This window comes from Equus caballus, chromosome 30, assembly GCF_041296265.1.
Source record: "Equus caballus isolate H_3958 breed thoroughbred chromosome 30, TB-T2T, whole genome shotgun sequence".
In the NCBI taxonomy this organism is placed as follows: Eukaryota; Metazoa; Chordata; class Mammalia; order Perissodactyla; family Equidae; genus Equus; species Equus caballus.
The window spans coordinates 6,448,884-6,476,355 of NC_091713.1; the positions used below are offsets into that span (position 1 = coordinate 6,448,884).

Genomic DNA, 27,472 nt, shown 5'->3' on the forward strand with positions numbered 1-27,472 from the left:
TCTGGTGTTTGTAGTTAGAGAGAGTTCAATTCCCTAAGGAGAGTCAGAGTGGTCTCCAAGGTCTTGTGGTCACTGGGACAGGCAGTGTAGACATCAAAACCTAAGGGCAGGTTGAGGAGTCAAGAGGGGTTCTCATTGGTCTCCTCAAGGGTGAAGGAAAGGCCAGTACATCTTGGTACTTCTTCCCGAGCCACCAAAACCGAGGGGGCAGCAGTTGGGCGAATGGTCCAATCATGTCATTCAAGGAGAAATCCTAAGGCGAGCCAAGGGAAAGGCAGTGTTTGAGAGTCAGGTTTCCCATTCAGAGACCCTCCTGTCTTGGCAATTGGAGGTGGTATGAATATGGTTCCCAGGGTTCTGGTATACTCTGGCATGAATCCCTCACTGTGATGAGACAGATCACCAAGAGAGGCTTGCGGGGCACTGTGAGTGGGGTGAGGTGGCAGTTAGCTGGATGGTATGGCTGTCAATGGGACAGATTTTTTGTTAGCTCCTGTAAATGGAAGATGCATCAATGAATGGACCACGTGGCAAGATATTCTTGAGGGATGTGAGTGAGGAGTACAATCCCATGTCTTACACCACTTTGGAAAGACTGAGTTCACTCCTAATGTGATCTTGTTTTCACTTACACAGGAAGACAAGATTCAAGCACCCATTCCCACCTTACACCTGCAACAGTTTAAACAGAACCTGGCTTTCCAGTTCCTCAAACATTTTGAGGATTTCTCTCTGGCACTATATGCACCTGAGGCATTTCAAGAGATTCATATTATTATTTTCTCTTCCCTTTAGTTAGCTCTTAGGAAGCCAGTTTTGGTAACTCATACCTTCCTTCAAAAATAAACCTGTCATCCAGATTTGCTAACTGCTTTACTCACGGACTTCAGCAAACAATTTCCAATTTGGAAACCCAAAGATGGGATAAATTGTCCCTCCTCTGCCACAGCTGTACCCATGTAACTTACTGAATGTTGCTACCTGCCAGGTCGGCTCTCAGGAGCACCCCAGTCTTGGAGGAGACACTCGTGGGACACCCGTGACTTCATCCTGGCCCTGGACTAGCCCTGGGACCTGCCACGACTCTTTCTCCCTGGAGGGACAGCACAGCCTTCCCCACCTTCCTCTGGCAAGTCTCTTTCCTGGGTGGCTGTGCTGCATCAGCAAGGGCCTGGGCTGCCGGGAACCAGGATTTATCCTCAGCTTCTGGCTGTCCTGAGACAGCCTCCCTGGCAGAGTCCAGCCTGCCGAGTGTCTGAGTGACATTTGCAGCCATCAGGAAGGAGGGGATACTCAGAAATGACAAGCGATTCATCTGTCCTTGCTTACATGGTCTTTCCTGGGCATGAGGCTCAAAAGGCCGGGTGGTCACTCTTTAGCTGTTGGTTATCAGGTGGGTTCTCTGGTTGAGCCAGACCAGTGTCTGTTGGACACCCACATGGGGAGCATTTCCAGATTATACTTGGTGAGGCTGTGTCCATGCACATCCACAGAACATTAGTTTGGTGGCATTGCCTGCAGGACCCCCAACTCACACCCTTCTTAGGCCTCATCTTTCCAACTTCCCAACAGGAAAGGTTCACACCTCGATGACAGAACGACAGCACAAGACTGTGGAAAAGACCCCAGTCACCCCAGGGGCTACGTGCTTCATGGGCTCGGGCCCAGCTACCACTTTAGGAAAAGCCAGTCAAATTACACCAGAGTGTGTAAACTGGTGATTGTCCAAGACCGTGGACCTGAGAATCACACAAGCCCAGAGGTCACCCTGGGCAGCAAGGAACACTGTGGGGTCATTCCTGGTCAGGATTATGGTCTGTTAGCCTGTAAAACCATAGCTTACCAGGGATCCATCTGGTCCAGCCTGGAAGAAGTGGCCACGATGGACCTGACAGAAAGGCTAGGGGCATCTAGGGAATTTCTGCCCTAAGAAAGAATTGCAGGCGGAAGTGCAGGGATGCTGAAAATCCTAGTTCCCAGGGAGCACCAGGTTCGTGGAGGGAACCCGGCTGTGGCTCTAAAAGCTGCCTCCCCAATCTTTCCCCTTGGAGAGAAAATAAGCTGGAAATGGGATTCAGAGTCACGGACCCGAATCCCAGGAGGACCAAGCCCAGGTCAAAGGTGAACAGGGAGACCCTAGAGGGGCCCAGAGAGGGAGAGTCCTGCCAGCCCTTAGTCCATTTGCACAGGACCTTCCTCTAGCCTCGCCCTCTCCACGTGCACATTTTGAGGTTTTACAGGATTTTCCCCACTTACAGTGGATGCAATTCCAGGGACTGAATCAGAAAACAACTTCCTCATTTGGGCAAGAGGTATTGGGAAAACGTTCCCTTGTCCTCCAAGTGCAGAAAGGCAGCCATGGTCCTGGGCAGGAATTGTGCTAGGCCCAAGCTAGGGCCAGCTTTTTTGCTGTTGAGGAAGGTTAGGTCTGAGCTAACATCTGCAGCCAATCCTCCTATTTTTGCTGAGGAAGACTGACCCTGAGCTAAAATCTGTGCCCATCTTCCTCTACTTTATATGCAGGACACATGCCACAGCGTGGCTGGACAAGGGGTGCGTAGGTCCGCACTCGGGACCTGTACCAGCGAACCTCAGGCCGCCGAAGGGGACCATGCGAACTGAACCGATGCACCACTGGGCTGGCCCCAAGCAAGTGCTACTTTTAAAGACACCCCCGTCTCCGTGGCTGTTGTTCTGCCAGAGAAAGTCCCTCCAACGTCTCAGCCCCGGGAGATCTGAGGGGCCGCTTCTGCTCCAGGACCAGGTGAACCACACTGCAATCATCCTGTCCTCTGAGTGAGGGGGACACAGGACTGTCCTTCAGCAGCCAGGGGCGGCACTGGCACTTCTCCCTTCACCACATACCCTGAGCTGAGGACTCTGTGAGGTTTCTGAATTCAAGGAGGAATGTGAGATTCTGGATCTCATTTCCATGAGCACAGAGAGCAAAAGAACCACACGTCCACTCCCAGGCTGAGAAAGAAACAGAAATTTAATAGAATACCCAAACTTAGCATTTATTATTGACAACAAAAACATGGCCACTCCAAAGAGGGAAATAGGCGCTGGGGAAAATGTGTGAGGGAGATGGGGTGGTCGTCTAATCCCTTGAGGCCTTCAGGGGACCCCAGGAAATGGATCACAAAGTTTTCATTCATATCAGCATCTGAGAGGTGGCCCCGTGCACCTGAGTGTCCCTGCTGTGTCCCTGCTGTAGTTCAGCTGGTCTCAGGAGCATCATCTGCCACCACCACTGGGCTCTTTTTTGGGGGCCTGGTGTCTGGATAGAGAGAGGAATTTCCTAGGGGGCCTCCCCCAGTATCACGGCATACTCTCCCCTCTCCCTGCACCTACTGTACCCTGTGCCCCAGCCCCGGTGCTGAGTGCTCAGTCAGCCAACAGCATCCCATTTGTCCCTGACACAGGGGCTGATATTTAGTGTCACCCACTTCACAGAGGAACAAACCAGTCCCAGAAATGTGAGGGGAATCGCCCGTGACAGGACTGCTCAGCAGTGGAGCTGGGGCCCCAGCATCACAGCTGTCTGACTCCCCTGGCCCAGACTTGGCCTGAATCTGTACTGAGCCCCTGGATTCAGCCAGTGCCAGTCCAGACACTCACACAGCCCTCGGCGGGAAGAGAAGTGGCTCTTCTTGTCTTTGAAGTAGAGTCGAATATTTCTGGTCCACTGGTACTGGGGCTCCAGCTGACAGGACAGGCTGTAGCTACAGGACAGAGTGGAGCTGTGGGCTCCCAGGAGCCACACCTGAGCTGTGCCTTGCAGAGCCTCCCAGCAGCTGGAGTCCCAGGGCCCCAGGGGTCGCCATGCAGCCAGATCTGAGGCTGACCATGGAGCCACGGCCATGGACACTGGAGCTGGTCTGCAGAGAGAGTCCGCCCTCCCCTCACCCAATTGCTGCCCCACCTCACCTCGCCTCCTCACTCAGGGGCTCCACGGCCTGGAACCAGGCCCCAAAGTGCTCATTGGGCTGCACGGTATACAGATTTGCAGCCTTCTGGATCAGCTTGATGTCCTTGATGAGTTTGAATTCCTGGGACAGAGGAAGGACAGGATGGAGACATGGCCTGGGTGGGGGACCCTGCAGGGCTCTTGGAGGGGGTGAGGATGGGGACAAGGAACCAGTGTGGGGCCTTTGCCAACTTGGGAACCCTCCTTCCCTGCAATTCCAGTCAGGACGTGCCTGTTCTCACAGTTGGCCAGAAATAGATCCTCTACCAGTAAGGGGTCCTTGATGCCAGCACTTCCGCCACCCGCCAACTCCATAGGATCCCCAGCTTTGTCTTTCGAATTCTGCAAATTAATGTCTGACCCCAGAAATTGGCCTAGAGGGCTTCTTATGAAAGGGGTCTCTCTGATTCCCACATACCCACTCTCACCACAGTGAAGCTGCAGCTCCTTACCTCATTCCGACAGCTGAGCACATTGCCCTGGAAGGCAGACAGCCAAAGTCCATCAGAAACAGCCCCCTTAGCCCAGAACTAGCCCCCATCCCACCTCTTCCAGTGTTGCACTGCTGCCAGTGGGCAGGCCCTGCCAGAGACCGGACTTGGACCTGGGCCAGGCTCTGGGCTCCAGACCTGGGGGCAGAGGAGCTGAGACCTTGTAATCTAACCCTCTCCGATGACACATGGGGAGACTGAGGCCTCAGGCAGGAGGGGACAGCTCAGCCACTGACTGGGAGGGGCCCAACTTCTCTTCCCTCATGGGCAGGGCCAGAGGGAGAGGCTGAGTCCAGCTCAGACACCACCTCCTGTGGCCACACAGCCAGGCAGCTCTGAGCCTCAGCAGCCCAGGGAGACTGGATGGCGGCCTAGCCAGAGCCTCCCATCACTCGTTGCTGTGATGGGCCTGATGCCCTGGCTTCCACAGGAGGCTGGGAGGCTCTGCAGAGAGGACCTTTCCAAGTGTGAGAGCTCAGGGCTCAGGCAGGACTCTCTCCTCCCAAACCCTCAGGAGCCTGATCCCAGGGCCCCACCTCCAGGCTCACTCACCTCCACATAATAATCCGTCTCATCATTCAGCAGCTCCAGGTAACTGAAGGTCATCTCGAGGGAGGGGATGACACCCTGCACCATCAAGGTGGGCATGGTGATGAGTTCCAGCACTCAGGTGCCCCCATGAGCCCTCCCCTGAAACCCCTCAACCCAGCCCCCTGCCCACGCCAGGCTCCCACTTACAGCAGCCTAGGACCCACAGGAGCCCCCACCACACATAATTCCCTCCTCCCCTCCTCTCCAGGAACATCAAACTCCCCCAGTCACGTCCCAGGGCTGGCTGTGAGCCAATCCCAGGGGATGTGGCCCCTGCCCCTCCCCAACCCAAAACCATCCGGCTCCCAGCCCTTCCAGGCCCCCTCCTGCTCACTGCCAATGCAGGCACTTCAGGCTCAGTGGCCACAGCAGATGCTCTGGAGGAGGAAGGCCCCTCTCCTGGGGAAGGCCTCCAGCTGGGAGGGGGCACGCCCTGTCCTCTGAATCCTGGGTACCTCCCCCAGGCACCCTCACCTGCTGCCGCCACCTCTCCCAGTCTCCATGGTGGGCCCTCTGTGCAGTGGACAACATGGAGGTTGCCTCCTGTCGGGGACAAGGACAGGGTCAAAGAAGTTATGCTCCCCTCCACATGTCCCCAAAGGCCACTGACCTCAGACCTTGGCCATCTGGCTCCAGTCCCCTGCTGCCTATACTGTTCCCACCTCCAGGGTGCTCTGATTCTAGACCAGTCCTGGCTCCAGGACTCACTCCTGTGTGACCTTGGGCCTACCCAGGCCTCCCTGAGCCTCTTTCCTCATCAGGAAAGAGTGGGGAGAACTCCACCTGCCTCCAGCACTCTCCTGAGGACTCCATCTCATCTGACTGTCATCACTGCTCTCCCCTCACCTCTCGAGGAGGAGCTAGCACAAATCTCCTCCCATTCCTGTCCTCCCTTGGATGGTATCACACCGCCGTGAGGCCTGCACCACGTCATCACCCTCCATTTCCCAGAGGAGGAGACCGAGGCCCACAGAGGGGCAGAGACTTGCTCAAGGACCCACTGAGGAGAGGCCACTCTCCCTCCCAGCCAGAGTCCCTGTCCCTGCTGCCTTCACCCCTCGCCCTGCCCCACCACTGACCATGGTCCCCACCTCTGCACTCCCAGAGTGTGTCCCAACAATAGCCAAACTGAGACGTGGAGGGAGAGGGCAGAGGGTGTTGGGGGAGCCATGTGGCATCTCCTTCCTGCCCCACCCACAGGGGTCTCTGAACCCCAGGATGGCCTTACCATAGCCTCACTTCCTAGGATGCCCTCAGGATGTTCCCGGGCCCTCGTACACCCCTCCTCCCAGATCTCCAGCCCCAGGTTACCTTCAGGAGCAGTCTCCTGCTCACGTGCTACTGTCCCCTGCACCACTTCTTAACGGTGTAGGATCTCTCCCTGGGGAAGTGGGGAAAGAAAGAAAGAAAGACTATGGGGTGGTTGAAGGGCACATCCCATTTGTTTGAGATCCCAGACGATCCAAACAGCCCGGGGCCTGGATAAGGGATTTCACTGGGTTGCTCTGAGCCCTGAGGTCCCCATTGGACTGGGGAGTGGCCTCTCCTGTTGTCACCTGGGGCCTCCATTCCCATATCTACCACACAGATCTGTTTTGAACACTCTTGGTTTCAGTTGGATGGAGATTTCTGTTCCTGCAAAGGAAACACTTGAGAATCTCCAACTGGGTTCAAGCCAGAATCTAATATTGAAGGAAATGAGTTCCTGGGCGGAACTGCTAGCCTAAGGGCCCTGAGAGACTCAGAGACCCAGGAACCGGATCAGTCCGTGTCCCAGGCATTCACTGTCTCCCAGGTGGTCTCAGCTGACTGCGGGGACCATGGAGACCCAAGGTCGGCTGCCACGGTCCACCTCACCCTCGTGGTGCTTTGATGGATAGCAGCCCACCCACCTGGAAACTTGTCCCCAGGTGTCTTTGAGACGCTTAATGGCAGGGATCTGCAGAGCAGAAAGGATCATGTGGAAGGAAGAGAAGTTTCTTAGGCCTCAGCACCCCTGGGGAAGGGAAGAGATTGAGCTGTGAGGGGGTGCTGTAGCTCTCCAGCTCTGGATTCTGTCCCTTCATGGACTTCTCCTGTCCTGGATGAGACAGATGCCCAGGAAACCCAGGGAGGGCACAGCTGGGATCCAACGAGTAACACTGCCAGGCACAAGGATTTTTAGCTGAACACAAGGAAGGAGCACAGGAAGGAAGTGAGCTTGCCACCACCAGGACCTCAAGTCAAGGTCAGTGTGGCCCTGGCAGGAGGGTCTAGGGACAGTGCAGGGACTCAGATGACAGACTTCAATATCAACAGCTGAGAAACAAGAGGGAATTCCCACGACTCCAGACAGGGCCTCCATGGGCCTCCCATGACTTACCTTAGCCACATGAATCCACAGATCCTCCACCTTGGCCCTTTCCTGGGCTGTCATGCCCGGGGCCCCGAGGCACATAGCGATGACACTGTTGGTCATGGTGTTCATGTGTGCCACAGTGTCACCGATGGTGGGTGCCAGGTACTCGCAGTCCCTGTTGTCTCGCTGGGACAAGATGGAGCCCAGGCAGTGGGCAGGCACCAATTTCTTAAACAGCTCCTGAGGAAGATTCAGAGTGTTGTTGCCAGCACTGCCTCACCCCAGCGCGGCATCCATGGTTCCCCACAGTCCCAGGTGGGTTGAGGACAGAGCAGGAGCTCAGGAAGCAGAGGATGCGATCTCTGAGGTGTGTGGGACTCCCTGGGTTTTGTCTGTGTCCACTGACGGTGCCAGCACAAGATGACCCGGGACACAGTGCTGTGCAGGAGGGAGGGGACTTGCTCCCAGCCCCGTCTCACTTCCTCCAAGCTCTGGAATGCAGCCCCCACCGGCCCACTCCAAGGGCCATCTTCCACCCATCCCAGTCCCTCTCAGGTCCCACTCCCCATTCCCATGCACATTCCCCCGAGGCAGGGAGAAGCACTGGCTTTGTGTGATTGTCTCCACTGGAGTCAGTACACATCACGTGCCTGATACGTGCTGAGGTTGTGAAGGCCCCCTGGGCACACACATGATCGACCCAAGGACCTGGCAGCACTTTTCCACCTCATTCATTGGAACAGCCACCCCGTGCAGCAGGTGCCCTTAGTGTCGGGCTCTGCTGTGCACGTGGGGACAGCAAGCGCTTGGGGTTAAGAAAGTGCCCGTCAGAGTGTTGGTAACGGGGGAGCAGAAATGTGGACCCAGATCATCAGATTTTGGATCAGGGAATGGCAGGTGTGGGGCAGCTCATGGCACAGGAAGGCAGGGCACCCCTGCCCTGCAAGCCCCGCTGCTCACCGCCTACATCCTTGTCAGCTGCTCTGCCACCAGCCAAGGAGGGAAGTCCAAGATGTTCGGCTTCTCCTCCCTCAGCTGGTTTTCGGTGGTCACAGCCCAGGGTCCAGTGGGCTCTAGTTCAGGAGCTGGTACTGGGGCTGAAGTTAATGGTGCGCCTTCCTCCAGCCCTGTAGGGTCCGATGCAGGTGATGCTGGCTCCAGCTCTGCCACGGGTGGTGGGGCTGGAGCTGGAGATGGCTCTAGCACAGGGGCTGGTTCTGGCTCTGGCTCTGGCTCTGGATGTGGCAGGAGCTTTGGAGCTGGCTCTGCAGCAGGATAAGGAGAAAGTTTCACCCACACACCTGACAGTTTCTGTGCCTTTCCAAAGACAGGAAGGACTCCACTGCCTTTAAGGGAACTCTAGCCCATGAACCTCAACACAGACAGTCTTCTCAGACTCCAGTCCCCTCACCTTTCTGTTTGGCCTCAGTGGCCTTGAGGTGCTCCAGGTGGCCTGGCAGAAGTTAGGCATGGCCCTCCACATGTGAGCCACCAAAGCTGACGTGCAGAGTGACCAGCTGCAGGGTCCAGCATGGAAACTGTAGGGGCTCCCTGCAATCCTGCCCTTGGCCCAGCCAGGTTCCCAGCAGGAAATAGATAGCACTGCAGGGAGTCAGATGGGCCAGAGAGTCAGTGGCCCAGCCTTTCCTTAAACACTGCCCACCCAAGGCACTCTTGTTAGCATCTGGGCCCCTGTGCCATCCCCTCCCCATCCAGAGGAGGGGCCCATCCCAGCCCTGAGCCCCGGCTGGCTGTCCTGGCAGTGGCAGGCCTGCTCATCCAGCAGGCTGAACACAGAGTCTGTGAGAGTCTCTTGTTCCCACCGACACTCTACTCCCCAAGGGTCTGTACACAGCCCACCCCAGCCCTCCATGCACATGGGCCACTGGAATGAAGACTCCAGCAGATCTGTGAGCAGCTTGCTCATGCACCTCCTACTATGGACCTGCTGGTGGCGCTCACAAGGGGTGGATGTGGAGAAAGGGAGGCAGAAGGAGCTGGGACTCTGCTGGGATTGGGTCTCTAGGAGAAAACTCAGCCCAGCCTCCCTTCCGGTTCTCAGGGGGCCTGAGACCCATGCACAGCTCTCTTTGAGTCCAGTCCTGCTGGAGTGGAAGCCACCAGAACTCAGCCTTCCCATGGGAATCACAAGATGGGTGAGATGCAGGGTTCTCCCAGGCCTGCGCCAGCCACAGCCTCCATCATCTCCCCTCACCCTGTTTGCTAGAGACAGGAGGCCCTCCATCTGTACCCAAAGACCACTCACTTTGGGAGGTGGTGCTGTCCTCCAGCATCCCACACACAATGGGCCAAGCTGCCTCCATGTGTCCCAAAGGGGATGAGGTCGATCACCTGGGATGTAGGGTAGATGGGACCTAGGAATGATGTCAAGTGTGACTGACTCTCAGATTAGAGGGGAGGCCTAGGGAGGCTGTCTGCTTCATTTATTGAGTGACACTTATTCTGTGCAGATGTCCTGCACACAGAACGTCCTTCATAGGCATTGTTAAATGAACTCCAACCAGAACGACCCCAGGTGTCTGAGTGGGCCTGTGGCCCCTCTGTGGCCCCAGAGATCCCTAAATGTCTACACCAAGGACAAGCACCAGGACCAGCTGGATGGCATCTCAAACTCCTTGACAGGGTGCTCTCCAGGTGTTTTTCCAAACTCAAAAAGCCACAAGCCAGTGAAGGGAGAGGAAGACTACTTTTCATGGGGGGCAGAGAAATAATCAACACCAGCAACCACAGCATGACCCAGGGCCCTCTCTGCAGAGCCGGGCACCAGGGCAGCACCTGGATGGCTGAGCCCATTCATCCCTGGGAGAACCCTAGCAAGTTCAGCCTCTCCCATTCCACATTTCAGAGGAGCCAACTCAGGCTCAGAGAGATGTGGTGACATTCCCAAGACGAGACACACAGCTGGCAGTGGGCAGAGTCACTACTGTGCTGAGGAGGAGGCGGGCAGTCACCTGGGAAACAGCTGGTCCAGGACCTGGTGGGCTGTGCTGGAGCCTGAGTAACTGCAGAGGGAGGTGATGACACTGCAGAGGACTCTGCTGGAGAAGGCTGGCAGCACAGACTCTGAGAGCCTCTGCATCATGCCTGCCTGGAGGGCACGCATCCTGCAGGCCTCAGTTACAGAGTGGACTCACCTTCACTCTGGGTGGGATGAGGAGGGACACAGGGTCAGGGCCACCACTGCAAACCACCAGGATTATCAAGGTCTGCAGCTGACCCAGGAACTCCTAGCCCCTCCCACACATCTGCAACAGGAGACACAGGAGCTCCCACACTCAGCAAGGCTCTGGGCTTTCAAAGTACAATCTGACGTTGGGCGGGTGAAGGATTCCACATTGAGCTCCCTGGAGGCCATTTGCTCACTGAGGGACAACAGAGCTCCCTCTGTGAAGATCACCAGCCCAGTGAATCCCCAACAGACACCCCCTCTCTAGAGAGGAGAACAGAGGCTTAGGCATGCCAAGTGGCTTCTCTAGGTCCTGTGGGTCAGAACTGAGAACCACCCAAAGTGAGGGCTGAGGGACATCCCCTCTAACTGCCTGAGGCTTCATCGGGCCCTGACACGGAGGGAAATGTTATGTGGCCACCTCAACCCTCCCAGGTCTGAAAACAGTTTACAGGGCAGTGACACGTTCTGAGAATCCCTTTGACTTCTAAAACACTGTGATGGTTATTTCTCTTACATTAAAGGGAGTTTGGAGACCCTCCATTATCGAGGTTCCATGTTCCAAAAAAGGCAAAATTCAAAGATACTCAGGGCCTATTGGGAAGTGACAACGACACCAACGTTTTCTCTAATCCTCCTAGGGAAATGCGAAGAGTGCCCTCCTAACCTCCTATGCAGCTGGTGGGGAGGAGCAGAGGTCCAGATTCCTTTGGGAATGGGACTGTGGGACATTCATGGGGGACAGCCCTCTTTGGGTCCCAGGAGAACAGCAGTTTCAGGTTGGATTCTGGGCCGACCCTGGTCATCTCAGGGTCCTGGGTAGGAAGACCCCTTGTGCCCACTCTCACCTCAGAGCAGCCCTGGTTATTGATGGTGGTGCGGTGCAGCTGGTCCCTGTCCAGGGAGATGGAGTACCCGAAGCCATCCACCAGCTCTTCGACCACCTCCTGCATGCAGCTCTGCAAAGACAGTGCCCGAGAGCCAGGCCAGGAGGTCTCAGGGGCCTGCCTCAGCTTGGCCACAGGAGGAAGCCCCAGCACAGATCAGGTACCCAGCAGCATCTGCATAGACCTCCAGCCAGGGAGGGAATGAGATGACACCTGGAGGGATCGGGACTGACACATGTATACAGGAGCTTGGTCCCCAGCACCCATTCTCCCATCCTGTTAGCCACCACCTAGGCTGGGAACATGACACACTGCCAAGCATCCAACAACCAGCAAAGGGCTCCTGCCCAGGGTGGGTCACAGCTTTGCCCTGCCAACCCTCACTCCACTACCCCCCCCGACACACAAGGAGACTCAGAGGAGTGTGGGGCTGGGATCCCATTGTGGCCTAACACGGTTGGCCTGCCCTGTGTTACATGAAGGCTCCTCCTGCAAAATGGCCAGAGGTGGTGCAGGTGAGGGCCAAGCCAGTGTGTGTAGTGACTGAAAAGGCTCTGTTTCTTGGCTTTCCTGAAGCCAGAGCCTCGACAAGTCGGGAGACAACAGGAGAGCATTCTGCTCTCTTGAGTTTCTCCACTCAAGTGAGCTCAATAGGAGGCTATGTCTAGAATGTGGGTGCCTGGAGACCAGCGTGCTAAGTTCTGTTAGGGTCTGTCACCAAGGAAGTGAGGTCACTTCCTCAAGGTTCCCTTACCTGGGCACCTTCCTTCAATCACACCCACCCAAAACCCCTCAGGGCTCTTGGCTGCTCACCCTCCTTGCCTATGTCATCTCCAGAACTGTACACAAAGAGCACAGAACCCAACACAGGATGTTGAGATGTAGCCAGGCTTCCAGTTTGAGGAAGCTGAGTTCAGCTGAGTTCAGGCCTCTTTTTTCCTAGAAGCTCTGTGTCCTGGAAACGCCATTGTGCCTCCCAGGGCCTCCTCAGTCTCTTAACCTGCACGATGGGGACGAGGCCAGAAATAGCTCCCTCGGGATGTCCTCAGCTGTGGAAGAGATAGTAGTGACAACACCTGTGGTCTGGTTTCCATGTGTCTGATGCACACACTTAGAGATGAAAGAATGACAAGAAGGGGTGTGATGTCATGTGCTGTACCCCTCAAAACAGGCCTGGGTCGCAGCTCTTGGACCTTGAGCAAGTCACTGCCCCTCTGGGCCTCATTTCCATGTCTGCACCTTTTAGGGGTTGAAATTAGAGGAAATTCAGATATTGCCAGTCACTGGCATGAAACCTTCCACGGTCTCCTGTTTCACTTAGAGTCAGACCCAAGTGCCTCATGTCGGCCTATGTGGAGGGCAGCCTCCGCCACGGCTCCCGGTGCTCACTGTCTTCTGCTGTGCACATCCTTGTGGAACCGCAGTCATTAGGAAGTGGCTTCTGAGCAGAATGCAGCCAAGGTGTTGGGATGGCACACAACCCGGGGTTAATAACAAAAAGCCTGGCACTTCTTTCTTACTGACATTCTTCAGGTCCCTCCCTCTTTCCCTCCTCCTGTTTCCCTCTCTCTCTGCCTCTTATATCTCTGGAACTGGGGGAGCAAGTGTGCATGTTTTCAGTTGCCCTGTGAAGAGGCTCCATAAGAGAGAACGGAGGGAATGATTGGCCAAAAGACAGGCAGGAACTCAGACTTTCAGTCCAAACAAACCCCATCAACATGCATGTGAGTGAACTTGGGAGCAAACCCTCCATGAGTCGAGCCGCAATAGAGACACAGCCTCTGCTTCACAGAGACCTTGAGGTAGAGGCACGCAGCTAAGCTGTGCCCCATTCCTGGCATACAGACTTTGTGAGATCTTAAGTATTTGTACTTTCTAGGTGGAATGTCTTAGAGCAATGTCATCAGAGAGTGACGGGAAAAAGCACAGTCTGCCAGTTCCTGCCACCCAGCCCTGCTCTGCCCCCATCTGCCCTCCTATCTCTTCTCAGGCTCCTTCCAGCCACACCCCCACCCTTCTGCCCTTCTCTGGTCACACTCACTTCTTCCTGTGAGTCTCTGCACCAGCGGTGCCTTCTCCCTGACACTCAAACTGTTCCCAGACACAGGCAGACATGCCTCTCATCTGGCATTCTGCTCACAGCAAATGTCACCTCCGTGAGGCCTTTCAGAGCCTCCAAGGCACAGTCTCCACCATCACAGATCTCTCACCTGGAAGGGCATCTCATGGTTTCCTCCTTCTTGGTGTCATTTGGATAAAGTGAGTCCATGAAGGAGGGCTTTCTGCTTGGCGGAGGCAGAGGCAGCTTCTTCTGGTGACCTCAGGAACATGATTTCTCTTCTGGCCTAAATGTTTCCCCTCCCAAGTCCATTGTGAAAGGAAAGCATCATTTCTTCTCTTTCCTGGGTCTGATTTCCCCCAAGAACACAGGGAGCCATCCTTTCACCCTGGAATGCAGCACCAGCCCCTACACCCACAGCCAGAAAATTAGCGCCCAGCTTCAAACACCACCAGATCCTGAAGTCAGTTCCTGCTGAGGCCTCCCATCCATTCTGTAATTTCCTGGTAACTCCTGAGGTCAGGTTTCCCCTGAGACCCAGCTCCCAGCCTTCCCTTGGCTTCTTAGAGGAACAGTGGGATTTCCCAGAAGCATTCCTAGCCTAGGCAAGAAAGGTTTTGAAAAGTTCTCTATGTATTTTCCAGGACATGGGATATGAGGAGAAGTCAGTTTGGTGTGTCTGTGCAACAGTTTTGATGCAAATATCATCTTTTTCAGACAGAGATCAAAGAGTGGGGCTACTGGGTGTAACAAGAAAATGGATATGCTGAGCCAATGTCTTCATGATGTGAAATATTAGAGAGTAAAGAACATGGTTAAGAACAGAGAATATGGAGCCAACTTCTTATGTTGAAATTCCAGCTGAATCACTTCCTAGATATTGGTAGCGGGCAAGTTACTCACCTCATTGGTGCCTCAGTTTCTTCACCTGGTGTTGGCAAGAATAATAAGTATACCTAATTTGTAAGGACATGCAGAGTATTAAAGGAGTTAATGTTTGAAAAATGCTTGCAACACCTAGCACATGACAAGCACTGTACCTATTCATTATAAATGAAATAGAAACATTCTTCTGATGCTATCTGTTTGCTCCAGAGGGGAGACTAGCACCTGGATGGATGTAGACAACACTCCCTGAGACAAGACAAGTCGATGAATGAACAACACTTTTGAAGGCATTACCAATGGCATATCCACCTCCCTATGGACATTCCCAAGCAGAATCACACCCAAGCGTCCCTCCTCTGTCCTGCATGGTCTTCTGGGATTCTATCCAGGTATCATGGGGGCTTCTTGAACCCTGGGAGCCACACCCACTACAGGTTCTCTTCTCTCTGGCCACAAGCCCCAGTTCTTGTCCTAATGGCTGCAGCCCACAGGCTCTGCACTCTGATCCTCCTCTTCACTTGAGGGAGAAGTGCCGTCCCCAGAACTGGGCACACACAGTGTGAGCCTTGGGGGAAGTGTTTCCCTGGCCAGTGGCAGGTAAAAGAGTGCCACGACAGAGGGGGATTTATGGAGAGTCCTCCAGGTGTTGTCAGAAGGGCCCAGCCAGGGCATTTGTCACCAAGGATTGGTCTGGTTGGTGGACCTTGGAGGCAAAAGAGTGGTGCGGGCAGCATGTTTTAGAGGTCCTGGCATGAGACAATCCATAGGATGGTCATGAAGTCAGAATCAGCCTAATGAGGTCCAACTTAATCCAATGTCATCTGTTCCCTGACTGGCTCACTAATCCAGGAGTGTTTTACAAGAATGATATTCATGTTCTATCATCTTTTCATTGGTTTGCTAGAGTTATTATTCTTTACACAACTTGTATATTTCTACCTAGGAAAGGAAAGGTGAGTTCTATAACAACCCTTCTTGCAAAATTCTCCCTAATGTATTGAGTCACTAACAGTATCCACCACTGGGAACCTCACAGATGATCCTGACCTTACTCTCTGGTTTCATATCTTCCTCATTGGCAAATTCTTTTGACTTCTGGCTTCTTTCCTGAGGTTCATCCACTTAGGACAATGTAGGAGTGCAAACTCCTGCCACTTGAGAAGTAGCGGGGCAACTCTATGATGATGTTGGTTTTGTTTTGTGAGTCTGTGCATGTGTGTGTGTGTATGAGACTGTTTTCTGCATCTTGCCGCATGGGTCGGATGGACTCCTTTCCTTGGAAAAATTGTCCCTAACCACTTTCTCTAGGCTTTATTTTCATGGCTTGAACAGTGCTGTCCAACAGTAGAATTTCACACCCTATCTCATGGAATTTAAACTTCTTTTAGTAGCCACATGTAAAAAAGTAAAAATAAACAAGTGAAACTAATTTTAATAGTATATTTAAACCCATTATAACCAAGATCTTATCATTTGTCCAGGCAATCTATATAAAAATTATTACCGAGATAGTTCAGTTTCTTTTTTTTTATGATTGGGATCTACAAATCCATTAACAGCACAGTCTCCGTTTGAAAGTTGAAATTTTCTACATATGCAGGTTCTGTGTCTCCCAAATCAGAACCTGGGCTGCCTTGTTAGAGAGGAAATAAAATAGAACAGGTATAAGTAAGGATCACTGTGAATCCAGCTCAGCATGAACACTCACGAGTGAGAAAAAGGCTGTCCCTGACCAGGGAGTAGAGGCCCCTTGGGGTGACATGGTGGATCAGCTGGTTCAGCTCCCAGGAAAGCTGCTTTCTATCACCTGGTGTCTCTGTCACATTCTCTGTTGCGAGCCATTGGGTCAGTGTGGTAGGTGCAGATAGCTTCCATGTTGGTGGCTGCTCCAACCTCTAGAGGCCTGGGGAGAGAGGAATGTGGGGAGTCTAGAGAGACGTCCTGAATCCTCTGACAATGGGGGACAGTGGGAGGGAGGAGCAAATTGGCACTCCGTGGGAAGAGTGAAAAATGAGGTAGTCTCTGAAACTGTTTGTGACTCTCAAATGCTCAGAAAAAGGACTTGCCTGAGGGAGAACCGTCTGCAAACCAAGGACAAGGGGCCCAGGCTGCTCTTCTTGAACAAGGATCCAAGCTGGGGAGGAGGCAGGAGGAGGATGAGCAGGAGAGACAGCAACTGGGGAGCGGCTGGCTGGGACTCAGCCTTCCAGGAGCTGCGGGCACCAGTGTCTCATCCGGTGCTGCAGGCCTCTCTCAGTGGAGTTAAAGGTCGCTGAGCCCTTGCTCATGTCTGTCAAATACTGGATGTTGGAGATGCTGAAGTTCAGTGTGAGGGCCTTCAGCTTGTGCCGCATAGCTTGCAAGAAGAGATGGGGAGAGATGGCCATCACTGACAGCTGGCCTGAGACCAGATCAGAGTCCTGAACTCATCATCATCTGTTGCTTTTGCTCCTAGTGGAACTACCACCCAACGCTGTGCTCATCCAAGTTGAAGCCAGCATATCTCTCAGCTCCTCCTTCCTCGCCTGCCAGTAACACCAATTCCACTTGCAGATTGCTCCTCAAAACATTCCTTCTCTTCAGCTGGGTCCCAGGTAGGTCTTATCTTTTATCACCAGAACCAACACCCTAACATGCTCACTGGATGCATTGTCTAAAGGATGTTCTCTGCCTTGAACATTAGAGGATTTTTCTGAAATGAAGATCTCACTAGGAACACTCCTGCTCTAGTATCACCCATGGCTCCCTAAGGCCTTCAGGCTTAAGTTCAAGCTGCTTGACCAGGCACTGAAGGCCCTCCCACCTCTGGCTCCTGCTGACTCTTCAGCCTCATTGATCCATTCACTCTGAGTTAAACTTGCTGCTTCAGGCAAACCAAATCCCTGCACATTCCCCCATACAATATGTTGTTATTGCCTACAGGGCTGTGGCTCATGCAATTTATTCTGCCAGGATCACGCTCCACACCCTCTTTCCCTATATAATGCCTACTCCTTTTAAAGACCCCAAGTGGGCAAAACTTCCTCCAGAGAGCCCTTCCCACCAGGTACTTCTGCTCAAAACATCCCACCTTATATTAGAATGTTCTGTGAGTTTCACAAGACCAGGGGCTCTCTGAGGGCTGTATCAGATTGGATTATTGCTATAATCTTTGTGCTCAGCATGATTGCCTGAAAAGCAGGATTGCACACCTCAGCTTCCCAGCACCTGAGTGAAAATTGGGTGTGGAGGTGTGGGGCTGGAGAGCTTCTCTGAGGAAGGAAGAGGGCCCCCCTAGGCCTGTGGTGGCTTCTGGTTGCTCAGGCAATGAGGAAGTAGGCAGGAACATGCTGCCTGGCTCAGGAGCTGTGGAAAGGGCTGTCGTCAGGGAGGGACAGAGACCCCCACTCAGTGGGTGAAGCTCCACAGGCTCATCTGCACTCCAGTAGTGGCTGTCCCAGGACAATCATTCACAGGTGAGCCATAAAGGTGAGCGACAGAAGCAGGGATTGTGTGAGTAGAGGGATGAGCAAGCCTGTGAAGGAGATGAACCCAAGAGAGTGAGTGTTGTTGAAGAGAGAGATGGAACAAAGAGAGAGGTAGAGGCACAGACAGAGGGGATACCTGGATGGACAGAGGAAGAGTGGACATATGAAGGGTCAAAGGGAAAGCAGGAGGAATAAAGACAAGGAGAAGAATTTGCAGAGATGGGAGGAAAGAGGATGGAAGGAGACCAGAAGGACAATCAGGTGAACACGCAGAAGGACAGTTGGACAGATTGACATCTGGACAGATGGTTGGATGGATAGAAGGAAGGAATGAATGCAGGGAGGGAGGAAAGGAGGGAGGGAGTGTGGAAGGAAGGATAAAAGAAAGAAAGGAAGGAAGGAAGGAGCCTGAGAGGAGGGAGAACTGGGAAAATCACCTGCCCAAGTTCAGAGGGTGCTTTAAAGGGAGTTTAAGGCTGAGAATACAGGACCCCTAACTCCCAGGCTTGTGTCCACCTGTCCCAATGCTGCCTGTTATTACTCATAGAGATAAACATATGGATATAAAAGAAACCTTGACCCCTACCCTCCAACACACAAAACTCAATTCCTGGACACTTTGATCTAAAGGTGAAAGGTAAAATAATAAAGCTTCTAGAAGACAACATTAGAAAACATCTTCAGCACGACAGGGTAGCAACAACTTGTTAAAGAAGACACACAAACGCACACATACACACACACTCTCCAGGAAAGAAAAAATCGGTAAACTGGGATTCATTAAAAGTTAGACTTCGCTTCATCATGAGACACACTACAAGAGGGAAGTGGCAAGTCACAGGATGCGAAGAGATTATTCCAGTTCCAATATCCAATGAAGGATTCATCTGCAGAATACAAAAAACCTTCAACATTACAGGAAGAAAGAAGACAAACAAACCAATTGCTTAAAACTGAGCAAAAGACTTGAACAGGCACTTCACAAAACAGAGTGTCCCAACGGCCAACAAGCACATGCAAATGTGCTAAAATCAGCAGGGACAAGGGAAATGACAATTCAACCACACTGAGATCTTCTATACAACCAGAGAATGGTTAAAAACAGTTTTGAAATGCTGAGCCTATGGCAGCAAGTGGAGGGGAGGCTGCAGAGCAACTGGAAGGCTCATACTTTGCTGTTAGGAGTAGGAATTCGTGCAGCCACTTGGGAAAGCTTTTTGGCAGGGTCTATCTGTTAAAGCTGGAGACACACATACAACATGACCAGCAATTCTACTCTTAGATGTGCATTCAACTCAAATGCAAACATACCTGACCCTAGAGAAAGTAGCAAGAATGATCACAGCAGTGTTCCCCATCATTCCTCCAAAGTAGAAAGTACTCAAATATCCATCTACAATAGAATGGACAAATGAATTGTGGTATCTAATTCGCGGTGCCTTTAAAAATTGGCCACAAATTTTGGGACACACATCCTATAAAGAAGTGAGGTGATTAGAGGACTGCAAATTCATAGAGCCAGAAAGTAGAATAGTGGTTTCCAGGGATTGGGGGTTAGGGGAGAATGGAGAATTATTTTTTAATGGATACAGAGTTTCAGGTTTTTAAGATTTAAAGAGTTTTACAGCTAGATGATGGTGATGGTTGCACAACAATGTGAATGCGCTATTACAGCACTATATACTAAAAAACGGTTAAGATCATAAAGGTTATGTCATATGAATTTTACTATATTTTTTTAAAAATAGTAAGGAGAAAAAAAAACAAAACAGAGAGGGACTTCTGCTTCTGTCCATGATGACATAACAAGGATACAATATCCTCTTGCTGTGAACTAGAAAACTGGTAGAAAAACATATATGAACAACCACTTTCTGATTTCAGACCTTGGACAAGAGGCTGCATAAGATTGTGCTAAGAATAAACTCTATTATTGCGCTTTCTTAGTGAAAGCATTTTCTAGAGGGCATCGGAAGTTGGGGAACCCAGGCAGAACACCAGACTACTGAGTGGGTGAAATCTATCAGAGCCCACGGAGGCTGAAGGAGCTGGAGATAGTGAAGAGGAGATATGTGAGAGGGCTCTGAAGAGAAGAGAGCTACATACAAAGAGCTCTAAAAATCTGCATGAGGGTCCCTTTCATCTGTTGCCAAATTCTAAGCAACACATGAAACTCAATGAGGTGAGGTAAAAACTGACCAGGGAGTTATAAGTTGAACAACTTACACTGCTTAACAGAGGGTTGGGAGACATTTGGAGCTTTGACTGGTCAGAGAGGAGTCCCATTTGAACCAACAAGACAAGAAATAGGAGACAGCAAAAAGGTTGTACCTAAATAGTGAGGCTAAATTAGCTCTAGAGTAATGATGCTCTACACCTCACCTAAAAATCTTAAAATAAAAGCTTGAAAATTACCAAGCTCATCCACAAGCAACTTACCTTCCTGAAAAAACAAGTGGAACCCTCTTAAATATAATGACAAAAACCAGACATTTACTGTAATCGTCACAATGTCTGCCATCCAACTAAAAGTTACTGGACCTACAAATAAACAAGAAAATATGACCAAAACCAGGAAAAACGTAGTCAATAGGAACAGATCCTGAAAGAGCGAGATGAGGAACTGCCCAAATAAGGATTTTAAGACAACTATGATAAACATTTACAAGTATTTAAAACACAGCATGAATACAGTAGGAGACAAACAGAAGATTTAAAGAAGAACCAGATGGAACTTCTAGAGGTGAAATACAAACATATATGGTGGAAATGAAAAACTCAATAAATGAGATTAACAGCTGATTAAATGTGCAGAAGAAAAGGAACTTGACATCACAATAATAGGAATACCTTAATTGAAACACAGAGAGACGAAAGACTGCAATAACAAGGCTCGGTGGCCTGTGGGACAATATCAAGTAGTGTAACATGCCCAGAAGCTCCAGAAGGAGAGGAGTCGAAGGTGATGGAAAATATATTTAAATAAATAAATAGTGGCAGAAAAGGTTCCAAATGTGATAAAAACAATGTATCTTCACAATGAAGAAGCTTAATGAAACACAAAAAAGGTAAACACAAAGAAAACCATACTGAAGCACCAAAGAGCAAGAAGAAAACCTTAAGGACAGACAAAGAAACAGAAGAATGAGCCCAGATTTCTCATCCGAAATTATACAGCCAAAACACAATGGACCAGAAGGTTTTAAGTGCTGAAAGAAAAACTGTCGAACTAAAATTTTACTTCAAGAATTTTCTTTAAAATTAAAGAGAAATAAGGACCTTTCCAGATAAACAAAAGGTGAAATAATTAGTCACCAGCAAACTGAAGCAACAAAAGATGTTAGAGGAATTTCTTCAGGAGGAATTAAAATAATACCAGGTGAGTAACCACCAAAACATTAACAAAAAGCAAACCTCCCTACTAAAATAGATAGGGAGAATACAGTGACGCTGTCAGTGATGGAGATAAAATGGAATGCTGAAAAATACAGAACTAATAGGAAAGAAAGAACGACAAAGAAGAGATAAGTAAAACAACAAGTAGCAAGACAGTACATTTAAACCCAACAATATCAATAACCACAAGAAATGTAAATAGTCAAACTATTCTAATTAAAAGGCAAAGGCAAGGTGAAAAGAAGAGCTAATCATATACTGTCAACAATAAAACCACTTTAAATATACAGACAAAAATAGCTTAAAATAAAAAGAATGGAAAAAGATAAACCATGCAAACACTAACCAGAGATAAGGAAGGTCATTTTATAATGATAAAATATCAATTTATTAAGAAGACATACCAGTCCTGCATGTGTGTGCACACAATAAGTGACTGAATTAAAAGTAGAAATAAGATGACACGCCTCTCTCTGTACTGAAAAATTAAGTAGACATGAAATCAGTAAGAGAATAGAAAATTTGAATAACACTAACAATTTGTCCTAAATGAAACTTTTAGAACACTCTAGCAAATAACTGAAGAATACAAACTGATTTCAAGCAAACATGGAAAGGTTTAAAATTATACAAAATATTTTCTGACTACAAAAGATTAAATTTTAAATTGGCAACAGAGAGGTACCTAGAAAAACCCTAAATATTAGTAAATAAAAAGCCATATTTTTAAGAGTCTCATGGGGCAAAGAACATATCATAAGGAATTTTAGAAAATATTTTAAACTGACTGAAAATGAACACAAAAGATAGATGATATGTGGGATGGTCATAAATTTCCAGAGGCAATGTAAAATAATACAGCCAATCTAGAAAATCATTTGGCAGTTTCTAGTTAAATTCACAAGTACTGCACGACCCAGAGGTTGTACTCATGGGCATCTGTCCTAGGGAATGAAATTTCAGGTTCACAGAACACCCTGTGCATGATTGCTAACAGCAGCTTTATTCCTAGTAGCAGAACTGGAAACAGTCCAGATGCCCTTCAACGAGTGAATGGTTGAGCCAATCCTGGTTCATCCATACAAGGGAAGACCACTCAGCAATACTCAGGAATGGACTACTGATGCACTCAGCAACCTGGGGGGACCTCAGGAACACTATGTTTAGGGAATAAAAGCTAATCCCCAAAGGCTGCATACTCTATGATTACACATATATAATGTTCTCAACATGAGAAAACTAGAGAGATGGAGAACAGATCAGCAGTTTTCAAGGGTCAGGGACAGCGGGTGGGATGCAGAATGGGTGTGATTACAAAGAGGCATCTCACGGAGTTCTTTTGTGGTGATGAAACAATTTGTATCTTGACCATTCTGGTTGCACAAATCTATACCTGGAATAAAACTGCACAGAACTGTACACACACACACACACACACACACATACACACAGAAATATGCAAGTTAAAGTATGATGAAAGCTGAATATTGCCTGTGTTCTAGTTAACAGTATACCAATATCAACATATCAATGCTGATTCCCTGAATTTGATATGATGCTACAGTTATATAAGATGTTGCCACTGGGGGATAGTGGGTGGACAGTACCCAGGATGCTTTATGTTATGTTTGCAACTTCCTGTGACTCTATAATAATTTCAAAATAAAAAGTTTACAAAATATGTGGGATACACCTAAAGCAGGGCTTAGAGGGAAACCTATAGGTCTAAATGCTAATATCAGAGGAGGAAAATTTCCAGAATCAATTATCTTAGCTTACACCTTAAGAAATTAGAAAAAAAAAAAAAAACAGCGAAAATATCCTAATTAAGAAGAAGGAAGAAAACACTAAAGTTAGCAATAAAAAACAATAAAAGGAAAAACAGACAAAATGACCGAGAAAAATCAATGAAAGCAAAATCTATACACTTAAAAAAGTCAGTAAAATTGATCAACCAGTAGCTAGGCTGATAAAGAAAAGAGAAAAAGACAAGTTACAAATCTCATTAGTGAAAGGAGAGACATCATTATACATCTTATCATAATGAAAAGGATAATGATGCAATATAAAGAGAAACTTTATATCACTGAACTTTATAACTGAGGAAAACATCAGTATCTTACAAAACATACATTACTAAAATTGACTCATCACAAAAATATGAAAAGTTTTAAAAATTTAAATTCTTAATTAAAAATCTTCCCACAAAGAACAATGGAGGCCTCAATGAATTCTATCAAAAATTTAATAAAAAAAGAAATACACAAACTCTTTCAGAAAATGTTGGAAGAAGCACTGCCTGATATATTTATTTCATCACAAAACCAAGCAAAGATACTACAAGAAAAGAAAACTACTGAACAATTTCCCTCATGATCATAGATGAAAAAGTCCTTTAAAAAATAACAGCAAATCAAACTCAGGAAGATATAGATGGATTTAAAAAGATAATCCATTATGACCAAGTGAAGTTAAACCTAGGAATGCAAGGTTGGTTTAACATTCAAAATTCAATAAATGCAATTCAAAATATTAACAGAACAAAGGAAAAATAACCTATGATTATCTCAATTAGTGCAGAAAATCCTTTTACAAAATTCAAGAAACATTCATGATAAATTTAAAATTTAGGAAACAAGAGAAAGAAGGACATTTCCTCAAGCTGATGAGGGGGTCTATGAAAAACCTACAGTTAACACTATAATTAATGACATATGACTGAACACTACCCCCCTAAGATAAAGAACAAGGCAAGAAGATCCACTCTCACCACTTCTATTCAATAGCATACCGAAGATCCTAGACAATAGGTGGGAAAAATAAATTAAAGGCATCCATGTTGGAAAGCAGTAAGTAAAACTATCTTTATTTTCATGGGGAAAAAGGTTATTGAAACTACTAATTGACTTTAGCTAAGTTGAAGGCATAAATTCAATATGCAAAACCAAACTGTATTTCTATATACTAGCTAACAATTAGAAATGAAATCTTTTAAAGCTACCATTTATCATAGCACACAAAAACATAAAACATGTGAGGGAATAAACTTAAAAAAATATGGGTAAGATATGTGATTCCACTCCAAGGAGCTAAAAAAACCAAGTAAACCCAAAAGAAGTTGAAGGAAAGAAATAAGGAGCAGAAATCAACAAAATTTTAAACAGACATAGAGAAAAATAGCCAAGCTAAAAGCTAGTTCTTTGAAAAGATCAACAAGATGTGTATATGAACAAACTCATAGTTAGAATGATCAAGATAAAAAAATAAGTCAATAAAGACACCATAAGTCATCAGTGGTAAGAACGAAAGAGGAACTATCTCTACAGGTCCTAGAGACAACAAAAGGATAATAAGAGAATAGTGTCAACAACGTTAGCCAACCAATTCAATAACAGAAGAACTGGTAAAATTCTTTGAAAGTCAACCCCAAAAGCTTCTTCCAGAAGAGGTAGACAACCTGCATAGGCCCACATATATTACAGAAATTGAATTCCTACTTAAAAACTGAGCTGAGAGGGCGGCACTGGTCAGTTCTGCCAAACGTTTGAGAGAGAAGTTAATACCATTCTACAAAATGAGGTGTCACTTTATGGTTTTCGACAGCAATACCACACACAAGAAAACAAACCTACAGGCATTATTCTTCATGTAACTAGACGTTGAAATCCTTAAAGCATGCTCAAATCAAATCCAGAATTATTTTAAAAGGATAAACATCACAACCAAATAAGGTTTATCACAAGAATGCAAGGTTGGTTTAACCCTCAAGCTTGTTCAACATAATTAACCATGTTAACAGAATAAAACAGAAAAACGAGATGATCATGTCCACAGGAGTGAGAAACGGCTGACAAAGTCCAGCACCCACTGCTGGTACAAGTCTGCAGCAAGCTGCACACAGACAGGAGCCTCCTCAGCCCGACCCAGCACCCCCAAAGCCCTCCCGCTCCCTCCTCCTGCCAGGGAACCACACATGGTGCACAGGGCCCTGGGCGCGGGCGCTCAGCTCTGTGCCACCACAGCTGGATGAGGCTCAGTTCACTGCGTGGGGCAGAGGCCCGCAGATGGAGTGCAAGGGGCGGCTGTGCCTGGTCAGGCCGAGGGGGGTGGTGTGGGCATGGGGCTGGAGGACAGAGTGCTGGCTGGCATCTGAACACAACTGTCGCAGCCATCGAGGCCAGATCTCAAATGCTGCAATCCTTCCATGTGCTCATTCCTCAGTTTAGTAAGGAAAAGCAATGCATAGGTTTAAAGACAGGAAGGAGGAAACCAACTGATGAGAAGGTGAAGGACCTCAACAGTCAGGGGTCGGCAGGTAACCCAGGGAGCCTGACAGAGACCATCTGAAGAGCTGGGCTATCCTAAGGAGACAGGGAATGTCTCTGGTGCTTCCTTTCATTATCCTTGTTTTGTTCCTCTTCTGATTATTCCCACAGAACTGAATCCTCCTGTCTTATCTGTGCATAGTGGCCTATTCCTCCTCTGTGTCCCAGAGTGACTGTTCTTTTTGAGAAGAGTTGGCTCTGATTAACAAATCAGTCTTGTGTGACTACATGTACATATAAAATCATTTAATCTCTACAGAAAATTTATATGTGAGGAGCAAGGATATGGAGGCACATGGAGGTTGACCAAGTTTGCCAACATAGGAAATGGCAAACCCACAGTTCCAGGAGGCGTTCTGTCTCTACGTCTCCTGCTCTAAGCACCTAGGCATATTGACAGAGCTGTATAATGGTCCTTGATGCCCTGCTATTTCATACATTGCCCATCCTGGTACCATAATATTTTTGGCTGGTATATAGGATCCTCAGACTCTTACTGCATTTGATCATCCTTTCATTTTATTTTTTAAAGTTTGGCCACCTGAGCTAACATCTGTGGCCAATCTTTTTTTCTTCTTCTCCCCCCCAACCCCCCAGTACATAGTTGTATTATCTAGCTGTGAGTGTATCTGGTTGTGCTATGTTGGATGCTGCCCCAGCACGGCCTGACAAATGGTGCCATGTCCGCACCCAGGATCCAAACCAGTGAAACCCTGGGCCACCAAAGCAGAGCACACAAACTCAACCACTCGGCCATGGGGCCAGCCCCAATCATCCTTTAATTTTTAACAACATACTTTCTCAATTTACAACACACTGTATAAACACGTGGAGGGAGTCTTTCTTGATACCAAAACTTGACCCCTCTTACTTTTGTGTACCTATTGTACTCTATACGCACTTTTTTCACAGCAAGTAGCAGGTACAGGGTTTGGAAACACACCAGCGTGGACATGGGATTCCAGCTAAATCAGTGCTTAGAGGGAAATTTAGCCTTTCATGAGTAAATTAGAATAGAGGAAAGACTATTAGCATCAATCTCAGCTTCCTTCCCCAGCACTAAAAACAGAACTATCAAACTGGAAGAATATAAGAGCAAGGCAACAAGAAATCAAAGAGCAGAAATCAATGACACAGAAAAATACAATAGAAGCAAATCAACAAGGCTAAAATTTGTTTGTTGATATTAATAAAATTAGTAAGCTCCTAGCAAAACAGATGGAAAAACGAAAAGAAAAAGAGGAAACCAAATTACCAATATCAGGAATCAAAGCATAGGCGTCCTCTACGGGACCCGGAGACATTTACAACATACTAACAAGATTTTAAGAAATATTTCGGATAAAAAGTTGACATCAGAGATCAAAATGGACCACATTTCAAAAAGCAACTAATCAGGGGCTGGCGCTGTGGCCGAGTGGTTAAGTTCGCGCGCTCCGCTGCAGGCGGCCCAGTGTTTCCTTGGTTCGAATCCTGGGCACGGACATGGCACTGCTCATCAAACCACGCTGAGGCAGCGTCCCACGTGCCACAACTAGAATGACCCACAATGAAGAATATACAAGTATGTACCGGGGGGCTTTGGGGAGAAAAAGGAAAAAAATAAAACCTTTAAAAAAAAAACAACTAATCAAAGCTGACACACACAGAAAAACATGAAATGAGAAAACTTCTCTATTGACTAAAGCGGATCAATTATTTAAAAATCAAATCAAGCAACCAATCAACAGTGACACCAGAAAACACTGCCAAGGAAAACTCCAGACCCAGACTATTAAAAGATTTCAAACATAAGGAAGAAAAAAAAACACCTAAATTTTCCAAACTCTCCCAAAGAGGAGGAAAAGAGGAAATACTTTTCAATTTATTTTAT

General features: G+C 48.5%; 1 protein-coding gene across 1 annotated transcript; it reads right to left on the reverse strand.

Moving 5' to 3' along the window:
• Positions 1-2,996: 2,996 nt before the first annotated feature.
• On the reverse strand, positions 2,997-12,107 carry LOC111772055 (ral guanine nucleotide dissociation stimulator-like). Its single transcript, XM_070256013.1, has 13 exons — positions 11,426-12,107; positions 10,363-10,552; positions 8,802-8,992; positions 8,351-8,655; positions 7,415-7,630; positions 6,945-6,991; positions 6,364-6,433; positions 5,527-5,595; positions 5,014-5,088; positions 4,423-4,449; positions 3,931-4,052; positions 3,622-3,725; positions 2,997-3,280 (listed from the first exon to the last, which is right to left on the reverse strand). Exons 8-13 carry the CDS (start codon positions 5,581-5,583, stop codon positions 3,219-3,221), a joined length of 447 nt encoding a protein of 148 aa, XP_070112114.1. The 5' UTR covers positions 5,584-5,595; positions 6,364-6,433; positions 6,945-6,991; positions 7,415-7,630; positions 8,351-8,655; positions 8,802-8,992; positions 10,363-10,552; positions 11,426-12,107; the 3' UTR covers positions 2,997-3,218.
• Between the last annotated feature and the right edge of the window lie 15,365 nt (positions 12,108-27,472).